This window comes from Macaca fascicularis, chromosome 4 (genome assembly GCF_037993035.2).
Source record: "Macaca fascicularis isolate 582-1 chromosome 4, T2T-MFA8v1.1".
Taxonomy (NCBI): Eukaryota; Metazoa; Chordata; class Mammalia; order Primates; family Cercopithecidae; genus Macaca; species Macaca fascicularis.
Window position 1 is genome coordinate 116,259,005 of NC_088378.1, and position 13,270 is coordinate 116,272,274.

A 13,270-nucleotide genomic window follows, 5' to 3' on the forward strand; every position below is an offset into this window, starting at 1 on the left:
AAAATATTGTAATGCTTTGATATGGTTTGGCTCTGTGTCTCCACCCAAATTTCATCTCTAATTGTAATCTGCATGTGTTGAGGGAGGGACCTGGTAGGAGGTGATTTGATCATGGAGGCAATTTTCCTGATACTGTTCTCATGCTAGTGAGTGAGTTCTCATGAGACTGATGGTTTTAAAAGTGTTTGGCAGTTCCCCCTTTACGCTCTCTCTCCTGCCACCACATAAGATTTCCCTTTCTTCCCCTTCACCTTCCACCATGATTGTGAGTTTCCTGAGACCCCTCCAGCCACACAGTACTGTGAGTTAATTAAACCTCTTTCCTTTATGAATTACCCTGTCTCAGGTATTTTCTAGCCGTGTGAAAACAGAATACATACTCTTACTTCTTAAACTGCGTGGTAACTAAATTATGTTCATTTTATCGTATTGTGTTTTTAAACTGTGTCTACCTTAAATATAATTGTTATATTAATGGTAGCAGAAATTTAAAAGTTAAAGAAAAACCGAAATATGTCAATATAACTATTTTAGGACTTTTTGCCAAGATTTCCTGAACCAAAGCTATGAATTACATTATTTAAAAAACATTGTGCTAACTCCTAAAGTTATTTTAGAAAGTGTCCATCTGATATCTTTCAGACCATGGTCATTTGAGAACACAGTGAAGAGACCAACAGAGTAAATCACCAGGACCTGTTTACACAACAAAAAATGTGGCTGGTAAAATATTCTCTGCTGATGTTTCTGAAACCAGAGACCGGAAACTTACAGTGGAAATGAAACCCTGTACTATTCTAGTGCCAACACAAACAACAATTATAGTGCGATGTGAGAAAAGTTGTAAGAAATATTTCTTGGTTTCAGTGGTTCAACCAAGTCAGCATATTTCTGTAATTGTGGCAGATTGGACCCAAAACTTTAGAGTCTTCAGCAAGGAATGACTCTTAGACATTAAAGTGATCCCTGATAAAACAACCCCAGGGTCATGAGAAGGCTACTCCGCCAATTTCATTACACTGTGGGACACACTGACATCTGGCTCAGCTGCGGAAGCTGGAAAACTTCTTTAAAATTCTCTTGACAGTAAAAATGGACATGTGGAAAACATTCTAATCGGTTAATCTTTGGTGCTCCTGAAAAAGGGACACTTGGCTTTGTACTTCATGATGATAAATATGAAACCTCCAGATCTAGTTGTAAATAACTTAATGGCATTTGAATATGGAATAGAATTTTCATTTCCCAAATGTGCCAAAAGATGAATATGCACCTGCATCAACCCCATGCATAAGAAGCCCCCTGGATTCTTTATTTACACTTGAGTTTTATAATTTGTCCACCTTTACATTGGTTCCATTTGGCCAGTGAAAATCAGTGAGCAGCAGCAAGTCATTTATTCTCTTTCCTCATCCTCTCTTCCTTTCCTCTCGACTTTGCTAACTTCCATGCTTGCTCAAGCATTTCTTCTCTCCTTCTCTTCTTTTCTCCCTCCTTTCCATTGTGTCACATATAATCAAGGAAATCAAGATAACTAACTTCATATATATACACACATACATATATGTACACACATATGTATACTTATGTATGTGTGTGTGTATGTATATGAAGTTAGTTATCTTGATATATACAAGTATATATGTACACATACTTATATATACATAAGTATACATATGTGTATATATATAAGTATAGATACATATATATGTGCTATCAATAAGTGACCTTTAGGATTACTGCATAAATATATTAGGATGTGTGAATATGTAGATGGGAAGCAAAAAAATTGTACTTACCATATTATGGGCTTTTCTTAAATGTCAGGTTTCAAGATTAACAAATTATGGAAGTTGTCTCTATCTTGTATGATTTTCTTTTTGTTGTTTAAACAATCCTTCTTTTCTTTTTTTTCCAGTTGTTATTGATTCCACTTAATTCCTCTTTTCAGCATTAATATTTGTTCTAATTTCAAAATACTACCTCAAAAGTTCTGGGTTTAAACTCAGAAAACTAATTAGGGAAGAAAGGAAATGCTGCACAATTAAATAGAGGCCTACATAGTTCCCTGCTAAATACGTGCTATTCAGCCAATTTTCTTTCCCCTATCTCCAAACATGTTTTGTAGTCTCTAGTCAAATATGCACATAGATAAATAAGTGCATAGCTAAACGAATTAAAGGAAATAAAGTTCTGCTATTGCTTCTGGTAAATCAACTCATGATTTTTTTTTTTTCTTCCTGATTCTATCTGGTGTATGTTAGGTGTTAAAAAGGAGAATGTAGCATAGTTACAAGCGCTACCTCTAAAATCTAAATGTCTATGGTTAAATTTTGATTTTGTCTTCTTAAATTACTTAATTTTTCTATGCTCCATATTCCCTCATCTTTAAATTTTGAATTTGGACCGGGCGCGGTGACTCACGCCTGTAATCCCAGCACTTTGAAAGGCCGAGGAGGGCGGATCACGAGGTCAGGAGATGGAGACCATCCTGGCTAACACGATGAAACCTCGTCTCTACCAAAAATGCAAAAAAATTGCCGGGCGTGGTGGCGGGTGCCTGTAGTCCCAGCTACTCAGCTACTGAGGCAGGAAAATGGCGTGAACCCAGGAGGCGGGGCTTGCAGTGAGCCAAGATCGCACCACTGCACTCCCTCAAAAAAAAAAAAAAAAAAAAAAATTGAATTTGAAGTTTATACTTGTGAGCTGTTGTAATGATTAAATGAATGTGGGCACATATTAGGCACTAGGAATGTTAGCTTTTCTTGCCCTTCTCTATTGGCTCCATTCCCCAGCTAACAGTCAATCTAATCTCCATATCAAAATCAGAACAGTCATTCCATCATTCTACCTTCCCACTAGAAGGCTGGTTTCTCTCAATCCTGAGTCTAAAAGATAGGTATTTTAATTGGAAGTTGACACATCTCATTATGACAGCATTTTTGTATTCCTCACAGGAATTCACCCAACATCTGTTGAGCACCTTCTCATAAGGCATTGTTCTCTGCTAGATGCTAGATTTGACTGCTTGTTCTATAACTTTATGGTGGGATGTGTTTGTATTTGGGAGATGCTATCAGGTCATTCATTTTTTAAAAATTCAAAAAGCATTAAACCTAAATTTATTGTTACTTTATAATGTACATCGTTAGACAGAACTCAAGTTCTGCATACAGCCTTTAGTGGCTCCATTGCGACCTTAATATCAAGTCTGCAAAAGAGATCCCAATCCTTGTTAGGTTGCCCTCAATCTGCTACTGCAGCCTTGTCTCTTGTCATGCTCCTTTTCATTCCCAAATGCCCTGGACTGGGGGCCTTCACACAAGCATTCTGTATGGTGCACTTCACTTTCTTTACCTCTGGACAATGCCTATTTAAGTCATAATTTAGAAAGACTTCCTGAAGAGGTGCTTCTAAGCTGTGCTCCTGTACCACATGGCACCTCACCTGATAATGTGCTGTTCACATAGTATCTCCACTGCTTATTTACATATCAATGCACCACCCATTAGTAAGGAGAAGGACTATGCATCACAGTTGATTGTAGGCTCTACTACCGGGCCTAGCATATAGTATATGCTTTATGTTCAACACCTATCTTCAGGGAATAATTCAATACTATCAAGATATAGTTTCAATAGAAACACTCCATTTTCTATATCCTGATGAGTAACTTGTTTTAACTCACTTAATTTCCCTTTGGAATTGTAGATGATTACTTGATGCCATCATAGCTAGGGATAGAAAATGAACAGCATACTTGCACTTAATGAGGGTACACTCTGGGGGTCTTTGCAAAGTGATTTAAAATTCAGAAGCTCTCTGTTTCTAGGTGTGCCAATTTTCCTTAACTGAACTCTGGCTCTTATCTGTATATAATTTAGTTCTAGTTGGGATTGGATATAAGGTGGAGCAGCAATATAATAATATCCACTCGGGTGGCATGGCAACTCATTTCCACATGCTTGTACATAAGAAGCCTAAAATGAATTTGGTTGAAACATTTGCCAAAAAACATGAAAATATTCACATAGAAATAATATCTTTTGTATTACATGGAGGCAATGTAGTTGATCTACACGTGTGGGAATATATAGAATAAATGTGTTTACATGTGTCCAGGAGCTTCTTAAAGTGAGACCTTTATTAGTTGATGCCATAATTTCACTTCAGAAATGTGGCTTATTGGAAGAAGCAATGCCTTGAGGTGAGGAAGAATTACCTAATTTATAGACAAGGATTCCAGGCTGAAAAGACATTATGGTTAGGCCACGGAGGTTAGAAACAGTGTAGGGGAATTTACAAGAAATAATTATGTTGTTGAAGTATCAAGTTCAAGACAATGGTAACTTAAACAATGCTAAAATTATGTCATGTAAGACAATGATATACGATGAGGCTGAAAAACACATTCTGATGCCAAAACTTCAAAGGCCTCGCTAATAAGGGTAAAACTCTTGAACTTTATCCAGCAGGTGATGGAGGACCACAAGAGTTTTAAGCAGGGAAATGCTATTTGCACTTCAGATTTGTGTTTTAGAATTCTTTCTAGTAAATCCATAGAAAGTAGATTTAAGGAACATAGGACAAAACAGATCAGATCATGGACTCTTTCAGTGAATCAAGAAAGAGATATTGAAGGTCTTGAGTGTAAGGTGTGCACAGTAGAGAGGAGTAAAGGGCATACTGGAAATTCATTTAAGAGGTAGTAGGAACTCAAGATTGACTTAACATGGAAGACCAGAGAGAGGAAAGAAACAGCTGAGTTGCATACTTTTTGCATGAGTGACTAGGTGACCAGTGATCAAATGTTGTCATGTAGAGACATTTGTTAAATGCATAACTGTCCTCCAGAGCAGACATTTGGGCCTAAGTTATGCCAGGGGCAGGAGAAATAGAAGAGGCAAAGCATAAGGGTCATTGCAGATTTTCAAAGCAGATTCTCAAATTAGCTCAAAGAAATGGAACTTGGTCATCAGTTTCCTGTGGAACTTGACGAAGCTCTTGTTCTTGATGCTGCCTCTCTCATTCCCTTCAGTTACTACTGCTCTCAGGTTCATCTCTCTTCAAGCTTCCTACAAAACCATGTTTTCCCCTGCATAGCTAGTGATATTGCCTCTTGATTAGTCAAAATAATTAAGTCCATCAGGCATAATCTTGCTTAAATTCGTGCCCCACTTCCCATAGAGGCTTGCAGGGTTCTGGATCTCAGTACTATCAGGCCTCAGAAATCAAGATCTCTACAAATGGACTATGTTGTCTAGAATCTTACAGTCTGCCATACTTTCAGCAAACTTTTATTTTTACCTTGATATGTCTTTGGAAAATTGTTAACTTCTATTAGTAATATCCTTATACAATAAAGATTAAGGGCAGTGGTTCTGGATTCAGACAATCCTTAAAGCACAGATGAATATACATGGAAATATAAAAAAGAAAAAAAATTCTAAAGGAAAACAAGAGATAGTTTCAGTGTCACTGATTGTAAACTGTTACAAAATGGAATCTCCTAAGAATGAATACATTGCCAAGTAAGGTTTATACCAGAAATAAATGAAAGATTAGTTCAGTCTCTGGGAATTGACATAATCAGACCATTACCAGATTAGAGGAGAAAAACATTTCTTAAGGAATACAGAAAAAAATTGATTAAACTAAACACTGTCTTATAACAAAATTTTATAATCTAAGAGTAAATGGGAACCAACTGAAGTTCATAAAGGGTATCCGTCAAAAACTTACCATGAATATCATATTTAATGATTAACTCTTAGAAATAGTATCAATTAAAGAAGTCAAGCAAGGTACCCATCACTGTTTCAGCATTACAGAGGAGATTTAAGCCAATGTACTAAAATAAGAAAAATAAATGACACAAAATAATTAGGAATACAAAAATTATTTATATCTGCAAATGATTTATTAACTATAATAACATATATTCTCTTTGATTTTCATATAGGTAATCATATCATTTGCAATAAAGATAACTTTTTTGGGTGTGTGAAGTAATGGCTCTATATATAATATAATGGACATATGTATTACTGTGTATATTTATCGTAATAAGAACATTTGACAAATTTTCAGTTAAAAATATTCAAAATAACAGTGTTTCTACAGAGAAATAATAACCAATCAAACATAAGACAAGAATATAATATTCAAGTTAGGAGCAAAAGCAATAAAGTAATAGAAGAAACCAGGTGTATGTTTAAACCAAATACATACTAAAACCTTTGGTGTAAAACCTGTATATCACAATTCCAAAATGTTATTGAACGCAATACAAATAAATCAGAATAAATGACTAGATATATAATGTTCACAGATGAACGAATTTGGTATCTTAAAGACGGCAATTGCCCTGATTTTGATTTATAAACTTCCAAATGAAATCCCTAGCAGTCTTGTTCATGAAAGTTCATGACCAAATTTAACCTTCAAAAAAGGAGTAAAGAGCACACAGTAAACAAGACACATTTTAGAACAAGAGAAGAGAACTTGCCTTATCAGGTTGAAAGACTTAATTATGATAAAGCAGCCTCCAGGACTGATTCTATCCTGAAACCAAGGTAGGCTCACAGCGCCTGGGATGAGATGAGGAGCAACACGCAATTCCAAAAGGCTGGAAAGAAGGAAAGGGTAGGGGAAGGCCTGGACTCTGAGAGTCAAAACTCTTAAACTGGTAGGAATTTGAGTTTACCTGTAGGAAATTTTGGGAGCCTCTGTAGATATCTACAAGGAGACGTTGTTTAATTATTAATCTTGAGTAGATTGTTAATCTGAATTAAATTCAGAACTGTGAGGTTAATTATTGTCATGCAATTTGCTTGTGTGTTGGAGAACTTGGTAGTAGGTTATATTTATTAAAAATATCCTGTAGGTGGTTATCCATGCATGTACACAGAAGCCTAGCAGTAGAAATGGCCTTTCAAACTAAAAAAAATAATTAAACCACTAAAAGTCACATTAGTTAGTGTTATGGTTGCAGGATAGAATTTTTACATCTTTCACCTTTTCCTTTTCAATTTGATTTCTATTTGCAACTAGGAGTCTAATATTTTTACCTAAAATAATCTTGTGAGATTTTTTAAGACAGTAAATTATCTTTATAAAAATCTAATGACATAGACAGTTTTAATTATGCTTTCAGTTGATATTGTACATTAGTAAATTAAGAGAATTAAATTTTCTTGGAATTTAATGTTAATATTATTCACAGCTATTAACCTTCAACATGCATATCTTTTACAATGTTATTCTAGGCAATTCTAAGGAGCTCCTTTACCAATTTAATATTTAAAATTCAAAGAGTATGAACAAGTGAGGAATGAAACAAGCTATTATCAAAATAAGATATTTTAGTCTAAAGCATTAGGTGGTTTCTGGATTTCCACCTGTTTTATATTCTCATTTATTTCCTCCTTTTTTACAATTCTGTACATACAAAATATTGCCTGGAGTTGAGACTTAAAACATTCAAAAGAGCTTGAAAATATTTTATTCTGAAAGTATATCCCAACTGTCCTCTCAGGAAAGCAGGAATATGTGGAGCAGAAAAACGGACAGCTCAATCAGAAACAGAACAAAAAACAAAGCTCACTTTCTTTCCGTGATTATTCCATCTGGAAAGATGCCTAGAGGTTACTAGATTTAGGAAAAGAAGAAAGTAGACATTTTGTTTTAAATACGTGAAGGTCTGCAGTTGCCCCAATGTTTTAAGCCAAAAATGTTATATTTCTATTATTGTATTTTGAAGCAGTGGTATTAGAATTTATTTTACTTCAGGGGGCTGTTAGAAAATTTGTATATTTTAGAATAACTTTTCTGGAATTTTCTCCTTAGTAGAGAGTTCTAAAGTAAGGAACCTGAGGTATAAGAGTAAATAACTTAAATCATGAAATATAACATCTTTTTAATTTATTTTAAAATAACTATGCAATTTTCACATTGTAAGGGCCACTTTTTCATATATCATTTATCTCTCTTCTCAGCTAAAGACTGTTTGCGGCTGGGCACAGTGGCTCACGCCTGTAATCCCAGCACTTTGGGAGGCTGAGGTGGGTGGTTTGCCTGAGGTCAGGAGGTCGAGACCAGCCTGGCCTACATAGTGAAACCCCGTCTCTACTAAAAATAGAAAAAAATTAGCCAGGCATGGTGGCACGTGCCTGTAGTCCCAGCTACTTGGAAGGCTGAGGCAGGAGAATCGTTTGAACCTGGAAGGTGGAGGTTGCAGTGAGCTGAGATTGCGCTGCTACATTCCAGCCTGGGCAACAGAGCAAGACTCCATCTCAGGAAAAAAAAAAGAAAGAAAAGAAAAAAGAAAAGATTGGACTCAACACCAAAAGCCCAGCATAACTCCTTTGTGAGTTTTAACCCTACATATTGTTCCAGTTCTGGGGAGATTCCTTGTACCTTTCATGCACAACTTTCATTTACATAAATGGTGTTTTTAATTGTGATGGAGTCAGGGCTGTGTCTACATGGTCTGCAGTTAACTACTCCTGAGAAGTCTATAGCAGAAATGAATAGCAGCAATACAATACCTAGAAAACTGATATATGTGAGTTATACCTACAACATAAGAAGTTTGTATAAGTAGTTTAATATTAAGTGATGTTCAAAATAATTATTAGACCTTTCTATGGCAGCTTACCTAAGTGCAGGTAAAGATGGCTGGCATTTTCATTAAATGCTCTAAGGATACATTTAAATAATGTATAAGATTCTATTGGCACAATATATATGGATTATATTTTGAAACTTTAGTCTCTAGAAAAATTAAGTCTCTAGAAAATTTAAATTTAAATTTCTGGACAAATTAAAATCATGCAATTGTTATTCCCAAAATAGGGTGTGAAGGCAGATATGTGAGGAAGAGAGGAGAATTTGAGAGGTCATGGGGGCAGGGGAGACAGCTAAGATGTGGTATAATTGAGAAAGGGAGCAAACCCAAGGACAGAAAACCAGCATACATGGTGAGCATAGGAAGGGAGGAAGTTATTTCATATGTAGTTGCAACAGATAAAGATGAGAGTTTTAAGAAAGGGAAGGTCCCAAGAAAGCAGATGGTAGCATTTGAGACGATGAGTAATTCATGTTTTAGAATGGTAAGCATAGAGAAGCAAAGCAGTCTTTCTTACCACATTTCCACATTTATGAGGTATTGTCATACAGTCTTCCTTATTTATTCTAATTTTTGACAGAATTTGGCATTAGAATTACCCAAAGGCCCCATAATCACATGAATATATGGCATATATGATGGTCTGGAAAGATTGTTTGGTGTTGATTTGCTGTATTTGGTAGGAATGTCATTCATATGGACCACAATGAATCATACAAGCCTACTGCCATATTAGTTAACAACCAACCTGAATTATATTCTTTTTTTCCTGCTACTTGTCTTCTTCTAAAATTAGAGATATTATTGTTTTCATTAGCAAGGTGCTATTGAGTAGTTCTTCACAGGTATATATTTTGGAACATCCAGAGTAATCACGTTTTTATTGACTATCTTCAGTACTTTTTAGTTTATTTCAGTCTAAATAGTCAAATCAAGTGTACCTACATTTAAAATACAAACTATTACTTTGCATATATCTTGATCTAATTTCATGGTGCTTTAAGTTCTGATAAAATCATGGTTACCTTCTCTTGTTTACAGGATGATTTTAATTTTAAATGAAATACCAAAACAAACCAGTTTTTAACAGGTACATTTACTAGTCAAAGCAACATGAAAAAATAAGTCAGTTATATTCTTGTTCTTACCATATTCCAAGTATTCTGCCTAAACCTTACTGTATTTCAAATTTAGCAGCATCTTCATATATTTGATCGCGGTCTCCCCCATCCAGGCATTGAAACTCTAGCCAGACTTTCATGGTAACAATAGTATTTGGTGGACATAGTATTATTTTACTTGGAGAATTACAATGTGATTTGCCTTTCTTGTTTCATTTCTTTAAACTTTAAAAGTGCTGTATATGTGTTTCTCCCAGTTGTAGATTTCAGAAAGCTAAGCATTGGGTTCCACATATTTTTTCTTTTGACTCTTCAAAAAAAAGCATTAACAATAAAAAATAATCTTTACTTCCTTAGATGACGGTCTAGATTACTAAAAAAAATAAATAGTAGATCATTATTCTTTAGAATGTTCACATTGCTTGTCAACGAAGCACTCCAAAATAGATGCTATTTAATACAAGTTAGATTTTTTTTCCTACATTCAGGGCAGAGAGTTAAATTATTTTTGTTCCAAATCCTGTAGCAGCACCCTAAGGGCAAGAGTCTTAATAAAACACATTAAGTTGCTTTTCATGAAAAGATATTGTGTCTTATATTTTATATGTCTCCTAGATATTTCCTACTTTACATGGTCAAATAAATATTTCATTGTTGCTAGTGTTATAACAATAAATAAGCAATGTTGACATTAAAAGTTACTGTCATACTAAATTTCAAAAATTGCTGGGTAAAAAAATACTGACACAAAAAATGTTGTATATCTGGACTATAGAGCTCAAGTAACAAGAGAATAATACTGTCCCCCTTACCTTTAGATATGGATTACAATTAAGTGAATTCAATAGATTTATTTTAGAAAAGTGTTTTGCCATGGATCAGATAAACATATACAATTTTAAGCATGTGTCTATGTATGTATTTTTTTTCCTAGTAATAGGATATCATGTTTTCTTCAGGTTCTCAGAGGAATCTATGACTTACAAAATATTTAGAATTGTGATTTACAAGAAGAGCTTTTTTGGTCTTGAAAAACCTGAAGATTTATTACATAATAAGCATGTACTTTTTGTTATAATGTTTATAAAGATGTGGTTGATAAAAACAGATTAAAATATGATTAAAATTGAACTTTAGTGCTTTCTATGAGTTTCAATTGCCGGGCATTTGTCTCCAGTAATGTGAAATAAATTGGTCGTATACGTAAATTATTTAGTTTAGAGCTAAACATCAACTTGAAAATAAATGACATTTTTGGTTTTATATGTATTAAAATAAATTAGCCTTTGCGAATATAGCTATACTTTATTGTACTTCATTTTGTGTATAGTTTTCTACATTTGTAATCCTTAGTGAGAGACTGCCTGGAAGAGTCCTACCTCTCTAAAATTTCTAAAACACAGCTATATATTACAGAGGCACGCATGCATTTGTTAGATGGTTCAAAACCCTTGATATATATTCCTCCTGGACACATGGGATCATGTGAGTAATTGATAAAAGATTAGTTACCAGCCTCAAATACTGAGCAATAACAGACGTACTTTTATTAAGAAATGCCATAGTACTTACAGATGTTCTATAGACATTAGCTGAAATGAAGTTTCTCTAAAGTGAGAATTCAAAGTTAAACAGTTGCTCTACAATGTAACAAAAATACAAACATATACACACACACATATACAGAGTTATATAGCCAGATATATATATGTGTGTGTATATATATATATTTATCTACCTATATATTTATCTGGATATCTGCATATTCAACAATATAACATTTGAGTGAAATTTGAAAAGTGTGTGTATGTATAGGCATCATAAGGTTATATAAAACTCATTCTAGTGAGCATCTGATTTATACATCTCAATTTACTGCATCTTACTCTTATTTGTATCCCTCTCAGTGGATTGTACATAGAAACCACTTAATAAATATGTTTTAATAATTATTAAATAGGATTTTGGGAGACTTGTACCAAATTGTGCTACATAGCAGGAGGGATCCAGCATTATGTCAGAGTTAACATCAAACATCAGTAAACAGGAAACTGCTACTAACAAGTTCAGTCACTGATGTTGTTTATATTTTTTAAGGTCTGCTCCCCATGCCTCAGTCTCTGCTTGCAGAATCTCCCTACTTTTCAAGGCCAAGTTCAAATATCATTTCCTCTATAAAACCTGTCTCAATTTAAACAGTCTAAAATAATTTTCTTCCCCATTAAACTCTTAATATTTTCCTAGTTGGCCTGAATCAACACCTCTCATAATCTCCCTTTTAATTATTCATGTATACGTTGTATCTTTTCTACTAGATTCTAAGTTGTTTTGAGTCAAGGGCTACATCTTAAATATGATAATGTGGTAAGCCTTTTGTGAGTGAATAATTAATACAGGTTGACTGCGTGATTTACTCTTTAGCTGACATAAATAAAAATGCTGTTCTAAAAGCTATCATTCTGTACTAATTTTGACAGGAGAGGAGGCTGCTCTGTGAAATTTGAACTCATTCAACTAATAGATATTTACAAAATTCATATTGCATTCTCTAGTAAGAAGCTAAAATCTTCTGTTATAAAATACAGGACATTTTTGTTTAAACATACTTTATAGGACAAGAAAGTATACATGTGACCCAAATTACCAAAATTAATTTGTTAATGGCTTCGTATCAGCTTTGGCCCATAGCATACTCCCTAGTACATGTGGTTGACTCATCCAAAACACTATAGTCTATCAAACAACAAAGCCTTTTGTGATATGGAAGAAAGTGCAATGCACAAATATATAATATTTTCTATTGTATTCTTATCATTAAAAAATGCTAGTGGGGATTCCAAAGTGATTCAGAAATGATACTGACTTGATTAGTAAATGCTTATTCATAAGACACGGCCCTGCTATGTGTCTGATATTACTTTGTAACACCGTCTTCATGACTCCCTCTACTCCAAGCACAGTGGTCTCCTTAATTCTCTCTAAACACACCAGTACTCCTCCTTGTCAAAGCATTTGTTCTGACCATCTTCATTTTTGCCTAACATACTATTATTTCAGACCAGTTCATAGATAACCTCCCACTTCGTTCAGGTCTCAGCTCAAATACTCCTTTATCAGAATAAAACTTTTGGGAGAGTGATTTTTATTAACCCACCTTGAGTCACACATGCATCTTACCCTGTCACTTGCTTTCCTGTGTCATTATTATCTTGTTTAGCCTTCATAAGTGTTTTTCTTCCCCACTAAAAACTGGCTCCATGAAAGCATAGATTTTGTATGCTTTATTTTCTACTACTGTATACGTGGCACCTAGAACAATATAGGAACTCAATAAGTATCTGTTCAATGATATGATGAATACTTGCCACTAGCAAGCATTACATGTCATTTTAAATTTCCTAAAAACAAAGACGTAAGGATTAAGGAAAAACATGAGAGTTTAACACTAATAAATCCTTTTCTGGTGTTACACTTTCAATAGAATATATTGAATAGTTTCTAGAAAAGGTATCTAGTGAAT

At 34.3% G+C, this 13,270-nt stretch overlaps 1 protein-coding gene across 3 annotated transcripts in view; it reads left to right on the forward strand.

Annotated features, from left to right (window-relative positions):
• The window catches only part of HMGCLL1 (3-hydroxy-3-methylglutaryl-CoA lyase like 1), a 146,522-nt gene that overhangs the window by 109,990 nt on the left and 23,262 nt on the right, over positions 1 to 13,270 (forward strand). The window contains exon 8 of one of the 3 annotated variants that reach the window (XM_074039031.1): positions 643 to 2,213. The exons of the other annotated variants lie outside the window; for them this stretch is intronic. Coding sequence (XP_073895132.1) covers positions 643 to 657 — 15 coding nt within the window. The 3' untranslated portion in view covers positions 658 to 2,213. Of the gene's footprint in view, positions 1 to 642; positions 2,214 to 13,270 lie in introns of those variants that run through there. 3 annotated transcript variants of the gene reach the window in all.